The sequence below is a fragment of the Plasmodium yoelii genome (assembly GCF_900002385.2).
Source record: "Plasmodium yoelii strain 17X genome assembly, chromosome: 8".
Classification (NCBI taxonomy): domain Eukaryota; phylum Apicomplexa; class Aconoidasida; order Haemosporida; family Plasmodiidae; genus Plasmodium; species Plasmodium yoelii.
In genome coordinates this window covers 514,786-531,217 of record NC_036180.2, presented here as the reverse complement: position 1 = coordinate 531,217, position 16,432 = coordinate 514,786, and the positions used below count along the sequence as shown (strand labels likewise).

The following is a 16,432-nucleotide window of genomic DNA, read 5'->3' as shown; positions in this document are numbered from 1 at the left end:
AAAGTTAGGATAATGTAAATAATAAAATATGCTATATCTGTTTATTCCATCATCAGTTGTATTAAAGTAGTAATTTTAATTTGTTCAAAAAAAATTATTTTTTTTTCTTTTACATTTTTATTCTTAAATATGTATATTTTTTTTTATATTAACATGTTCCACAAAAATTTATTGTAACATTAGCACAATTACCAAAATAATTTTAGAAAATTATTTGAATAAAATAAACATAAGATTTTATATAAATTTGGAAAAAATGTCAAAAAAAAAATATATATACAATATTATATATACAATATTATATATATATATATATACATATGTATAATACATATGCATGTAATATTTATATACATACATTTTTTACAAAGTACTATTGATATATGTAAAATAAAAAAACTGAAAGAGAGACAATATTAAAGAAAAATTATGGATAATATTTTCTATGAATTAATTGTGCATATGTTTATATTTATTGGAAACCTTTTTTTTTTATCAAAACAACAAATTTGTAGTTATTTATATACACCTGTAATAATTCCCACATTTATTTTTTGTTCTACATTATATAATTCTTATACTTAACATTTTATAATTTATTTGAGATTATAAAAATGGTTACTTAATGACACATACATCCATATTTTATTGTCATAAATCGCTTAAAAAGGAATTTGTACAAATATATAATAAAACAATAAAATAAAACGATAATGATAAATAAGGAGAAAAAGTGACAGACAATTTTAACGAAACATTTCATTGTCCTATTAATTTTTTTTTAAAATACCTTTTATCTTGATAATTTTTTTTTTTTAATTATATAATTTTTTAAAAAAATATGACTTGTTAATACTGTATATATATATACATATGTGTGTATATTAAAATAAGGAGCATAAAAAAAAAAAAAAAAATATATTGATAAATAAAAAAAGGTTAGTACATATATGTACCCATTTTTGTGTGCAAAATTACTCCTTATAATACACAAAAGTATTTTGTTAACTTTATTTAATAATAATGGATATACGACATTGTTTGTTCATATTGTAAAGGAATATATTTCGTCTTTTTTGAGGATATAGAAAAAAAAATGTTAAAATTATAATTTATTGATTAACTGATTCTACAGCAACTTTCAAAGCGTTATCTAAAATTTCCTGATCAATTGTTTGAGATTCAAATGATGATTCTTCACATATCCATGAAAAGTTTACCAAGTGTGAAATATTATCTTTATTTATATGATCATCACTACTTAAAATAAATTTATATATATCTACTAAGGCTTCTCTAACACTTATATGTTTATAATTTTTCTTTTCAATTTCTGTTTTAAATAATTCTTTATTTTTTCCGATTACTACTCCGTAATATTTGTAACATGCACCACTTGGCTCGATACAATATATTTCACCTGCACAAAATTGTAAAAAAAAAAAAATGTACATATATTTATTATGTACAGTCATATTATTTGTAAAATAAATAAAAATAGAAATAATATAAATAATATGAATAACATAGATATTATTAAATGTACCTTTTTCATTTTTATCATAAGATGATATAATTATTGAGGAAGCAAATGGTCTTAAATGCCAATATAATGTATAGGCATGTATATATAAAGATATTCTATTAGCTAAAATGTGTAATGGTATATTTGTATGAAAATTTAAAAAATAATTATTTGCTTCACTTTTTATTCTATCAATTATATTTCTTGCATCACCATCTAAACCAGCATATGTTATTATAATATTATTATTAACATAATATATTCTATTATAACTATTTTTTTTTATCATTTTATTTTTTTCCAATGATGTATTTATAGAACAGCTAATAACACCATCTTTGCATTCTAAAGATATAGAAGTGTTGTTATTATTTATTGCTTTATAAATATATTCAACTTGATAAAGTCTACCATCTGGTGAAAATGTCGATACAGATAAATCATACCCTGCACTTAATCCTGCCATTGTTTTTGCAAATTTTAAGAATTTACTTTTGTAATAAATATAAGTTATCTATGTATATTAACCTTCGTTTTATAATTGAAGCCCTGGTAAGGTGATAAAAAAATAAAAGATACACACATAAATAACTAAAAAGTTATGATTTTATAAAAAATATTTTATTTTTTGTTTATACGTAATTACACATTTTTACTAATTTCTACTTCTCCGACAAAATAAAAGTTTTTGTTATATATTACCTTTGAAATGGGAAAAAAATAGCTAACTAGCGATATTATTGAAAAAGTCAGGAAATAAAAATATTACATATTATTTATGACTTGTTCATGTAAAAGTATATGCAAACATGTTAAATCATATACCAATTTTTTTATCATAATATATTATATATGTTACTGTTTCGAAATCTATCGAACACGGGAAAAGTAAGAAATAAAGTAAATAAAAAACGCAATTATAATTTTTTATGTGTATCGAAAGTATTATATTCTAAAAAATTAAATAAAATAAATAATAAAGCATTTTCCACTGGTTTTATACGAGTAAAAAGTTGAGAGCCCCAAGAAAAAAAAAAAAAAAAATCGAAAATTAATAAATAAAAAGAGTGAGGGTAAAGCCCGAGGCAAACAAACAAATTAAGGGTAAAAATTAAAATAAAAAAATAATACGAACAAATAATTATTATACCTAAGGGATATAATTATATATATAGTGTATATAAATAACCGTGTTAAAAATTAAAACCCTAATAATATATTATTCCCTAAAATTTTATAGTATGCAAAATAGGTAATTTACCTTAACTATATATCATCACTATTTATGACAATTTTTTATTTTTAAAACTTAAACATAAAATTTGTTATCATTATTTGTTTATTTTTAAATATAGGATAAATTATTTACATTTTTTTTTATTTAAATTTCCACATGTATGTGCAGGTGAATTTTGTTAATATAAAAATATAGAGATATATAAGCTATAATTATTTATTTCACCTAAAATGTTTAAATTAAAATTTAGTATGTACTTATTTACTTTTTTTTTCATATTATTTTTTCGAAAAAAAGAAAAAAAAATATATATGTAACTATTTGTATGATAGGCTTATTCATGTTTTGAAGTAAAATAAATTGGATATGTTTTGGGAAATAAAATAATCATAGTTCAAAATAGTAACAAGCTGACTACAAATTCACAGACACGTCCACATATATTATTTATATAATTTTTAAGCATAAAAAAATAAAAAGCAATGAAAAAATGGAGATAAAATAAGCAAGCATAAATATGTACATGTACATGTATATTATTGTTGTATAGGCATTTGTTTGGTAATATTTTTATATGCACTTTTTCAAATTACTGTAATGATTTTTTTATTTAAAAATGCATCTCATAAAATTTGGTAAATATAAAAAAGGGAAAAAAAACTTTTGTATATTTTTGGAAATATTTTCATTTCACAATTAGGGGGTCATTAAAAATTATATTATAAAACTCTCTCCTTATTTTCAGCAATTTTAAAGCTGAATTATTTTTTTGGTGGTAGTTTCATAAAAAAATAAAAAAATAAATAATGAATAGTGAACGAAATTGTGAATGAATGTGAAACGGCGGTTTATAGAATAAATCTTTAGAAAATTAAAAAACTGCATGTATTCAAAGGTCTCTAAAATAATGGAAATAAATTAGATATTGTTTCTGTCTTTTGTGCATGTAATTATTTTTCACTTTTATTAATCATGGTTATTTTGGCAATAATAAAATATTCTCCAAATTGGTGGTTTTATATATTTGATATATACACATATCTATATATGAATATAAATAAATAATTTTCGGTAATTGCAAAAAGATTGTCTTTTTCTCAAATGTATATAAGCATTTTTTTTTTTTTTTTTTTTTTTTACAATTAACAATTTGGTTATATAAAATTTAACAAAGCATGCATAAATGGTTGCACATTTTTATTCTCTTTTTATTCGAAAAATATGAAAAAATATGAGATAAATGAGAAAAAGTTTGCTTATTTATTAAAAAAAAGGAAAAAAATACATATAATATATATTCAAAGTTATATTGGCCATTCTATATGCCAAAGGGTACACCAAAGTTTGGAGGCGGATCAAATCAAAAAATATCTTACGATTTTGCGACAGAATAAAAAAGCGAGGAAACAATTTCAGAACGTGGTTATGACTTGTTAGGGTATAAGTGATGTGTATGATTTTATTTTGAAATTATTATTTTTTTTTTCCAGAAATAATAAGTTACAAAAAAAATAAGACAAATTAATACTGTTAAATATCTAAATGAGAGAATCAGAAAAATATAAATGGAAAAATATAAATGGAAATCCGTTAAGTGTCTAGTATGGTTGATTGTGTTGTATCATATTTTATGGACAAATTTTTTATTGGGGTTAAATAAATTCAATCCGATTATTAAAGAAGAAGGATATTTATATTTAAAAGTAGCATATAATTGTGATTATAGTGGTTTAATAGAATTAGAAAATATTTATATATTACATTATTGTTTTTTTATTAATAATACAACAAACGGATTATTATTTACAACGTTTAACACCTTAAAATTAAAATGGGATGTAGCAAAAGAAGTTTTATTATTTAAGAATGACAATATAGAAAGATATTCTTTTATTACTGATTCTATAGCAAACAATTTAATATTAATTTATGATATAAATAATATAACAAAAGTAACTGTATTTAATAATTATATAGAACCATCTATTATATCAAATAAAATAACTACAAATTATAAAATGATACATAAATTTAATATAATTTCAAAAGTTACTTATTTTTATAAAAATAAAAAATCTTTATTTATGTGTGGAATGAATAATAATGGAAATATTGTTTGTTCATTTTCATTTGATTATGGTTTAACAATGAAAGATGAAAATTTAATTGAATTTATTTTAAAAGATTCTATTCCAATAATCCAATATAAAATAGATGTAAAATTTAATAAACATTATGTTTATTTTAATTTAAGAGAAGAAAAAAATGAAATAAGTTTTTATGAATTTAAATGTTTTCAAGATACAGAAAATACATATACTTGTGATCTTTTAAATATAATTTCAGCAAACTTGCAAAATATTAATTATAAATATATACTTCGTACAAAAGATTCACAAATTGTTTCATATCAAAAAGGGAATATATGTTATATTGGATGGTCTTTTAATTCATTAAATATAAATACAGAAATAGATAAACAAATTTCTGACACAGACTGTTTTAACGTTTCTATTCTTCAAAAGGATGAACATCTTTTAGTCACATTCAAAAAAAATATAAATCCAGATGACCCAACGGGGAAGGAGTACTACGCATTGTTCGAGGTAGCCATTTCGTCTGTTCATGCGTTTGTTTGATCTGTCTTTACATTTTCTGCCTTTTCTGTCTTTTCTGCCTTTACATTTTCTTCTTTTTCTTCCCACATTTTAAAGAAACTGAGCCCTAGGGAGAGTGGATGCGAACTGCGGCTAGATGCAGGAAGCCTGTATGTTACAAACATTTTTATGGAGAATACATGTAAATTATGGATAGAAGATTTAGATTCTAAAAGAGAAGATGATGATGAAGTAAGCTTTAGTGTTATAGTTCCTAAATCTTTTAATGTAATAAAACATAAATGTTTTGAAAATAACAATAATACAAATAGTCAAATTTATTATCTTAAACAATATGAAGAAGAAGAAGAAAATATAAAAACATATACATTCACACTTTATAAACATATATTAATACAAGAAATTGATCAAAGCAATAAATGTGCATTTGAAAATAATATAAATAAAGAAAAAATATATGTTGTATTAACTATGGAAAATTATTATAAAAATTATAGTTGTGATATTGCAGTTGAAAATTGTGACTTTTTTATTTATGAACAAAGCAAAATAACAATAAATTATAATAAAAATTGGATAATAGATGAACAAATAAAGCAATCGAACATACTTTATAATGGTGTATATGTATCTTTATATAATATAATAAGTCAAACTAATGCTAATAATTTAATAGAATTAAATAATAACAATATTGTAATAACTATTCCATCTTTCATACCTAGTATAAGAACAATAAAAATTTTATTTTTTAGAAGAACAGGTGGAAATGATGAAATAAACGAATATGATAATGATAATGATAATGATGATGATGATGATAATGATAATGAAAAAGGGAATCATGATATAATACAAAATAATGGAAAATATGGTAAAGGACCAAGTAATGAAACCCGATATGTTTATATACGATTACAAAAAACTTATAAACCTATAAAAAAAGTTTTGGGAGTAAATTTTTCAGATACTTTTGATATATATTATAAATATTATAAATTTGATCAAGAAAATGTTAAATTTTTAATAAATGATTTTTCAGAAACTAATTACATTGGTATGATATGTCAAATAAATAAAGAAACAGATGTAAAACCATGTAGTTTTACTTTTATAAGTGATCCGAATCAAAATACATCTATATCAAGTTCATCTCACATAAAAAAACCACCTTTTTTATCTTATTTTAATAAAAATAGAATACAAAATCAAAATAGTGTTGAATATGTAAGTGAGACACGTTTTATTTTTCCGAAAAATTTTAACGAAACTTTACAAGAAAAAGGAATCAAAGATATACATTTTAGATGTATTTGTTCTACTCAAAATGGGAAAAATAATGTTGATACTCATAATGAAATACAATATTTTATAACAACTGGAAATATATCAAATGATGATATGCTTGAAATTCCTACACATATTACAAATAACAATTTTTCTACACCTAATCTAGATTCAAAAACAAACAATAGAAATCATAAATTATCAAAAAGAAATCGTTATTTACCTAATAATATGAATGAAGAAAATACAAAATATCATTATAATACTGCTTCAGTTACTCAATGCAAATTTAATTTTTTTCAGGTTTTTATAGGTATAACTATATTCCATATTTTGATATCATTTTTATAGAAATTATAATAATATAAAACAATGTGAAATTTGAAAAAAAACAAATATAAATATATCTAGACATGAATAAAATGTTATTCCTTTCTCTAACAATTATGATACTAGTTTCTTATGTACACCCCTTACATTTTATAATCCTTTAATTATGTAAAAAATAAAACACTTTCAAAATAACAATGAGAATGCACACAATAATTCAATAAAATTATTTAATTCCGTTGATGCATTCGTTTTTTTTCAATCTTTGTCATTTTCTCTTAAATGCGACATTATTTGCATACAATATATGCATTCATTTTTTTTGTTATTATTTATGTATTTATTTATTTTATTATTAACAATTTTGATTAAAACAATAATTGATAAAAAAAATATAAGTATAATAAAATGGATACACAGATATATATATATATATATGTATATATATTGAGTAAATCTTGTGACATGTAAAAGTATGCATTGCGAATATGCGTATTCTGTTCTTCATGTTTACAAATAACACGATGTATGCAATCACAAGCGAAAAATTTTACATGAACATTAATAAAAAATAAATAAATGTATAATAAAAAAAATAATAAATGACTGATAAAATATGAACGAGTAAAACGAATGAATAATAATACAATAAACAAAGTAATGTATATATGAACATGCAAGGCAAAAGGTTGATACACAAAGTATAAATGGGCACCCAAACATATATTTATTATATGTGTGTGCGAGCTAGCTATTTTTTTCAACTAGCTATATATAACGTGAATGAAAAAAAAATTATGAACATGTAATAATAATTTTTTTATGAGATATAACGATTTTATAAATTAAAAATTTACATGTCGTCATAAAAATAAAGCTACATATATGTACGAAGAAGCGTATATTTATATATATTTCAAAATATATGTATATAATTACATACGTTCGCTATAGGTGTACATTCATTTGTATTTTATTCAAAATAAAAAACATGTATGCTCATTTTTTTTTCTTCTTTAAAAAGAAACAAATGCACCTATTTTAAAATGATTAAAACTATTTATATATTTTGTTTTTCCTTGTTCTTTCTGCTCCCCCCAAATTTTATCTTTGCATTGTCATATTTCTTTAACGTTGTTTAGTAATATTAAAAAAAAAAAAAAAAAAAACAGACAATAGAGAGAAAGAATAGTGGAAATAATTATCCAACTTTGGAAAAAAACATTTTTTTCCACCTTGGTGTGTGCTAACTGTTTTCCTTAAATTATTGTTTAGGAGGATTTGTTCTTGATTACACCAGGGGAAATGATCAATATATACATATACATATATGTTTGCACACATGTGTTTTATTTTAACTCGAGGTATATTTATTCCTCTATTACAAACGTTGTGGAAAATACGTATGTATATAATTTGTGTTATCAGTTTGCACATTTTGAGTAGCCTAAAAATAGTATGTTCCATTTCGCTTGTAATAATTGAGGAGATCCTCGTTCAGATATAAATGAACATCTTCGAACCATTCATGTTTCAAAGCTTCATTTGCTGTAATTCTATTTTTATAATCATAACTAAGAAATTGATCAATAAGATCAAGACCTTTATCATTCAAAATTCTTCTACCATATATATCGGTAAAAATAATTTCTAACATTTTAATTCGATCTACTTTAAATTTTGGCAATTCTCCAACAAGTTCCTTTTTTAATAAATTGTCAAAATTTTGATCTGGTATTCCTCTAAAAACCAATATTTTAAATAAGACAGAAGATTCAAATTTAGATGTAACAGGAACAAATCCTAATAAACATTCACACATAGTTATACCAATAGACCATATATCAACTGAATAATTATAAAGTGTACTATTGCATAAAATTTCAGGAGGTCTATATTGTAATGTAATAATATTACAATCTTTTGTTTCTGTTTTTAAAAAATGATCATATACACCTAAACCAAAATCTGCTATTTTAACTATCCATTCTTTAGAATCATTAAGACCATCAGATAAATATTGTATATTTTTTATGAGAGTATTAGCAGGTTTTATATCTCTGTGTATAATAAATTTTTTATGAAAATGATTAATTCCTTGTAACATTTGATATATTATAACTTTTGTTTGCATTTCTGTTAATGATGGCATATCAGGATAAAAGTATCGATTTTCTATTTTTTTTAATGGCAAATATACATATTTTACATAATTATGTAAATGATCATAAGAAAGGTCTATTCTTTCAGAAGGTAAACATTTGGTTGTATCTTTTTTTATATCTTGAATAAATGAAAAATGTTTTTTTTTTGCTTTATTTAATATATCATTTAAACTACAATCACATTTTTCTATAACCAAAAATAAATCCCAATTTTCAATATAATCATCATTTTTATTTTCAATTTTTTTTAATTTTTTAGAATGTTTTCGAAATTTTAGTTTATCTATACTTTTATTCATAACTTTTACTGCCTCATTACGTTTACCATTTTTATAATTTGATGTTTTCATTTTTTTTTTCAAAGGATAATATTGAAATAAATCACCACTTCGCTCTCTTTTTATATCTCTTTGGGTTTTTGATGATAAAAGATTACTTTTGTTATTATCTAAATTATTATTTTCTTCATCATAATTTAAAACTTTTGCACAATTATTATTGTTACTAAAAATAGTAGACATTTCATCAAGTTTGCCAGTATGAGTATTGTATAAATTTCCTTTATCTTGAATTGTGGTTTCCTTATCAAAACTGTTAAGAACCAAATTTTGTTCTAACTCTTCTATTGTTAAACAACTTTTAGATACTAAATTTCGATATTTATTATTTCTTTCAATAGTTTCTCTTGATGGTGAATATTGAACCTTTTCCATTCTTCTATGTCTTTGAAAACTAAAATCATATTCTGCTGATAATGTTTCACATCTGGTTTTCTGACCTCGATGGCTTTTTATTTTATTTTTTCGATAAGTATGAACTCTAAAACTATCTAATAAGCAAACAACATTAGGATGAAATAAAATACGCATTATATTAAATTCATTTATTGCAAATTCTTCGGAACCAAATTTATATTTAAAATTTGGCCAAAAATATCGTAATACTTTAACAGCAAAATTCAAATATGAATCTTCTAATGATTCTGCTTTAAACACCTTACCATATACACCTTCTCCTAATTTTTTAACAATTTTATATTTTTTCATAAAATCTCGAGGAAATAAATTTAATAATTTGTCTATTTTTATATCAGCATTTTTATGATTATAATGAATACGTGAAAATATTTTATCATTTTCAATCATCTCTTTTTCATATAAAGATTGTTTATCATATAAAAACCCATCAATTAAATCAAGACTGAAATTTTTAAGTTTTTCATCTGTTACATATTCTTTTAATATATGTTCTTCATCAATAGTTTCATTATATTTATTAAACATATTTTCAACTGTATAATTACCATCTACACCTCCAAAATTTATTATTTCTTTTAATTTTTCAACTTCTTCATTTGTTAATTCTATTGGATTTTTACAAATTTTACTAAAAAATTCCTTATGGCTAGTTAACCAAAAATCATTATTATTATTATTATTTTGTTCATCATCTTTATTATCAACATCATTATTTATAATTAATTTTTCTCTTTTATTTATTAACAAATCATGATGATTCATAAGTATCGTTGAAATGTTATCATTTTCGTTAGTTTGACCATTTGATATGTTGTCTATATTTTGTTTATCTACAACCGTATCCTTTGATTTCATTTTTGGTCTTTTAAATAATTTTTCACTTTCAAAATAATCATTTGATACATTAAAAAATGTATTAAATTTTAGCTTACCATAATCCTCATTACTATTTTTACTAAAATTGTCATTTTTTTTTCTCCTATTATTATTTACTAAAGCATCAAGATTTTCTCCATTTTCATACATATTACATATATTGTTTATTATATTATTATTTATATTTTTTTTTAATTTATAAGAAAAATAATTTTCAAAATTTAGTAAATTGTTCGAAAATAATTCTTCATCACATTCATTTAATAAATTCTTATTTGGAAGCGATCGAATTAGTAGATCTCTGTTCATATTATTTTCTCTATTAAATGGTACATTCATTAAATCTAAATATTCTTTATTTCTTTCTTTGTAATTATAAAGATGCTCATTTTGGCTACCTTTTGCAACTATTTCAAATCTATTTGTATTTGATTCAAAATTTTTTAATTGATTTTCTTCAACATTTGAATTTATTCCTAAATGTGATATAGACATTCTATCATTTCTTATAATTCCCATATTTGTGAGTTGACCAATATTTAAATGATTTTCATCTTCATTACTGTAACGTTGGTTATCTACAATGCCATGATACATTCCTCTAATCATAGAATTATTTACAGATTCTTTATTATCAGATTCACCAGTTTTGTATTTATATATTGAATTTTTGCTCTTTAACAATGATGTTTCACAATTTTTTGATGTATGCAAATCGCTTAATTTTAATCTACTTTTAGATAAATTATTATTACTGCTATTATTAATATCCATAATGCTAGCAATACTATTTTTCATATTTGGATGTATGTCATTATAATTATTTAATATATTCGTTTCTTTTATTTGGCTAATTTCATCATCATTAGTATATTCGTTGTTTCCATATAATTTGCTATTTACCATTTCTGCATTTTGTTCATCATTTTGCATATTATTAGATTTACATGAATCCATATTATAACTTTCAACATTTAAGCTGTCTAATTTGCATTTTTTATAATTCATCAAATTGTTTTCTATATTATTTTTCATTTGTAGGTAATTATTTTGATTCAATTCATAATCGAAAGTGTTTATTCTTTGATTAATTTGAATGTCTTTTCCATTTATTATTTCTGTGTCATGTTGGCTTTGCTGATCACTACTTGATCGAATGTTTCTGAGTTCGTTATCAGCTCTGTCATTATTATCATTGTCTTTATCATTTTCTTCATCTTCCTCACAATTAGTGCTATTACTATTGCTATTGTTATTGGTATTGCTATTATTATTATTACTATTACCTCTGAAATAGCTTAAAATTGTATATTTCAAACCTTTTGTATTGTTATTTTTATCGTTTGTTATGTAATTTTCCTCATTTTCAATAGGATTTGTATTATTTGATTTAATGGGAAGTGATTTCCTCACATTAGAATTTTTTTTTCCTTTATCAATTCCTTTGCAAGGCATGTTTTTTTTGTTATTTTCTCTACTTCGTGTGTTAATTAAATATGATGTTTCCAATTTGTCTTTTTCATTTTTAACTTTCCTAAGAGATGTCCTTTTAACTGTATTTTCACCCTTCGTTTCACTATTCACAGACAATTTTTTTTTTCCATTCATAGTTTCGTTTTTATTGCCTAAATCATGATTTTCACTTTCTAAACTTTGATCTATATTTAGTTCATTATTTTTAACTAATTTTGATAATATTCTATCCATTTAGTTTTTGTCGTTAAAAATGTATAAGTGTTGTATGTACATATATATATATACGTTTTTGTACTCAATGAGAAATAAAATACATAAATTATTTTTTTTCCCCCACTTTTTTTTTATTAATAATATATAATTCCTATGACTTGTTCATAATTTTTTAACAATTATTATAGTTTTTTTTTTTTTTTTGAAAGCATGAGCATATATAACTAGCGAATAAATGGGTAAGCTTAAAGTATATATATTAAATATACATGTATATATCATACATATATGTGCTTTTTTTTAGTTTAAAAAAAAAAAATCCTAATACAAATGCTAGATTTTTATTTTTTTATTACACAATTAAGAGAATTTTCATTCTTTAGTTGTGTGTAAATATATTTATGCATGTACGTTCATATATAATAAATTTGTACATAATAATATAGTATATATAAAAATATATAATTCTCAATTTTTGTATAAGCATTTCTCAATAATATATATACATGTATAAATATGTATATCTTTGTGTATATATATATATATATTATACTTTATGATATTTCCACTTAACTTTTTAAAACGGTAAACAGCTAATTCAAAAACGAAAATATGTACAATGTATATTTAAAATACTTTTCCTTGCATTTTTTCTTTATATTTGTAATAAAAAACATGTAAAATAATAAATATGCATAAGAAAAAAATAGTGTAAACATATAAAGGAAAATAAAGGAAAATAAGGGGGGGGGATATAATGAAAAGAAAAAAAAAAAGTTACAACTTGAAAAGATAATTGAATGTGTTTAACATGACATTAATTTCATCTTATATCTTTACAAATGTAATTATAATTTGTTTAATATATACACATTCATACACATATATATATATATATATATATATATATATATATAATATATATGGAAATGTAAATGACAAATTTAAATAGTTATAATTTGGAAAATTGATTATAAAAAAGTAGTAGGTAACAAAAGTAAATATAATTTTTACAACCTTATATTGGTTTTCTTTTTTGATGATTCATCCATATGATGATTTCAATTGGTTTTATTTTGTCACAATTGAATTAGTTACATTTTTATCTTGCATAATCTTTTTTATTCTTTTTTTTGTTGTATATGTAAAAACAGAAAAGAACATAAATGTATGAACAATAAAAAAATAAAAAATACATGTATCATAAAATAAATGGTGCTATTTATATTCATTTTATTATTATTTTTTTAATATATATATATATATATAATATTATTTTATTTTTTTTTTTGAAAACAATCTATTCAATGTGCAATTGAAATTGTATACGATTATAACTAATCAAAAAAATAGTTCAATAAAATTAAACAAAAAAAGGAAAAAAAAATAGGTGCATATACAAGCATACATGCATATTTTTTATATTTTTAATATATATCCATTAAATATATTTAAAATACACTAATACATATGTTATTTGATACAGATTGTTCTTTTGTATATAATAAATATTCCTTTAACACACTAATAATATAACACTTGTTTTATTATATACAAATATATAATATATATATATATATACATATATTTATATACATGTACATATGCATATACATATACATATACATGTGTATATTTAATTTTATTCCTCTTAACATATTTTTTAAAAGATATATAATTTGTATGTATAAAAATAAACATAAATAGTTTTATATATGTCAAAAATATTTGAAACAATTAAATGAATTATGTATGTGTAGAATATATGAAACAAAAAAAAAACAAATTTAATATTTTGATAGCTTGCTAAATAATATGTAGTGTTTGATATTCATTATTGTATGTTAAGTGAGTATAAAAAAGGGTATGAAATTTGTTAATATAAAGAACAACACTAATAAGAATGGACGTTTGTAAGGGAAAAAAATAAAAAGTAAAAAGTAAAAAGTAAAAAATAAAAAGTAAAAAATAAAAAATATATATATAACTATTCACATATAGCAAATCTTTGTTTACATTTTTTTTTGCTAAATATTTTTGGAAAATGATCATAATATATATAACCATATATTGATACGCTTTAAACAGTTTTATTCAAATGCATTATTTGTATTTATTTTTATCATATACATATTATTATATGCATAAAATAATGAATATAAAAAATGAGAGTGTATATAATATTGGTAAAAATACACACATATGTATTATATATTATATAAGATGATACAGGAAAATTAATATTTTTAATTTAAAGGTATAAACATTTGTACATATAGACAAATAAGTTGTTATAACATACAACAAATATATATAGTATGTAGAAAAATATGTTACAGTGTCTAAATGTATACAAATAATGTGTATCATATGGTTTTATATGCATATAATAGTAATATAAATGTTTATTAATAATTGATAGTTATTGATTAGGTTATTATTTTGGTTGGTGCATCATTTGTTATTAATTTTTGTGGAATATAAAAATATCGTTATAATATACTAAAATATAAAAATATATAGAATGATTTAAAAAAAAAAAAAAAAAAAAAAAAAAAAAATTATGTGTTTTACGATTTTTAAAAAAATAAAATATGTTTAATAAATATATAGAGAAAGAAAAAATGAAAAATAAATATTCACTAAATATGCACACAACATTATAATGAGTAAATGATTAAATATATATATTTTTTATAATAATGTCTTTTTTTTATTTTATAAATTATTAAAAGTATTATTCTATATATATGAGAGTATATTTTTTTTGATTATTTGTTCACCTAATGAACCACATTATTTTGTTAATTTTGTATTTTACTTTATTTTATTTTATTTTATTTTATTTATTATATATTTTGTGTTCTTATTTATTTTTATTTTATATTTTATTTATTTTTCAAAATCCACAAATAAATAACGTACGTGTTATGGCAAATGTGGTTATGTGACCACTGAGACGTGCGCTATGGAATAATCATGTTAAACATATTTTTTTAATTTGTTTTTTATTCATCTATATTTATTCATTTATTTTTTATTCATCTATATTTATTTATTTATTTATTTATTTATTTATTTATTCATTTATTTTTTATTTGATTGCTTTTAAGAGTTGCCCCGTATATACAACTCCAAAAGTGTACAAAAACACATTTGTATATGATATATATATTATAGGCATAATTTCAAACAATGCACGAAAAATATAAGAGTATTCGATAAGAGTGTGGTATTATATGTGTTTTTATGAAATTCTATTAATAAAAAATGAAAACAAACCTCAAAAGCTGTTATATATATATATATATATATACACTATTTTTATGCTTTATTATTTATTTTTTTAAATTGAATGTAATCAAATAAATTAATATAAACTTATAAGAAATAATGGGAATACATAATTTCACAATAGTTATGTTAAAATTCTCAATTTAAAAAATTTTTATTTTAGATATTTCATATATCTTTATTTATATATAATTAAAAAATGATGATGAAAATATTGAAGCATACATTTTCCATACTATATATAATATGTTCATTCTATTGTTTTATTTTTTCTCTTTTTTTATTATTCATTTTATCTATATTATAACTTCTTAATTTCTATAAAAAACAAATGTCATATAAAAATACAAAATAATAATAATACATATATTAAGATCAGATATATGAAGAAATGTAAAAAAAATATATAACTGAGAAATAATGTAATAATAGCCTGATGATAAATATTTTTCTCTATTTTTTTTATAAAAAAATAAAAATGTGTTATAAGTTTAAAATAATTATTTAGTTTTTATGTGTTATTAATAAATTCAAGTTTCAAAAAAAAATAAAAAATAAAATACCAATTCCACTAAATAATCACTAAAACAAAGTTTACACATACGTGCTATACATCATATCACATATACAAATGTGGATATGAGTATAGTGTG

The 16,432-nt window shown here is 20.8% G+C and overlaps 3 protein-coding genes across 3 annotated transcripts; 1 reads left to right on the top strand and 2 right to left on the bottom strand.

The window, feature by feature from the left end:
* Positions 1–1,112: 1,112 nt before the first annotated feature.
* Positions 1,113–1,991, bottom strand: PY17X_0811400 (proteasome subunit alpha type-3, putative; the record flags this gene model as incomplete). Its single annotated transcript, XM_022955674.1, has 2 exons — positions 1,113–1,420; positions 1,547–1,991. 2 exons carry the CDS (start codon positions 1,989–1,991, stop codon positions 1,113–1,115), a joined length of 753 nt encoding a protein of 250 aa, XP_022811920.1.
* Positions 1,992–4,327: 2,336 nt separating this feature from the next.
* PY17X_0811300 (6-cysteine protein) lies at positions 4,328–7,018 on the top strand (the record flags this gene model as incomplete). Its single annotated transcript, XM_022955673.1, has 2 exons — positions 4,328–5,368; positions 5,477–7,018. 2 exons carry the CDS (start codon positions 4,328–4,330, stop codon positions 7,016–7,018), a joined length of 2,583 nt encoding a protein of 860 aa, XP_022811919.1.
* A 1,426-nt stretch (positions 7,019–8,444) lies between these two features.
* Positions 8,445–12,503, bottom strand: PY17X_0811200 (cdc2-related protein kinase 4, putative; the record flags this gene model as incomplete). Its single annotated transcript, XM_022955672.1, has 1 exon — positions 8,445–12,503. The coding sequence occupies one exon, from the start codon at positions 12,501–12,503 to the stop codon at positions 8,445–8,447; it is 4,059 nt and encodes a 1,352-aa protein (XP_022811918.1).
* Positions 12,504–16,432: the final 3,929 nt, after the last annotated feature.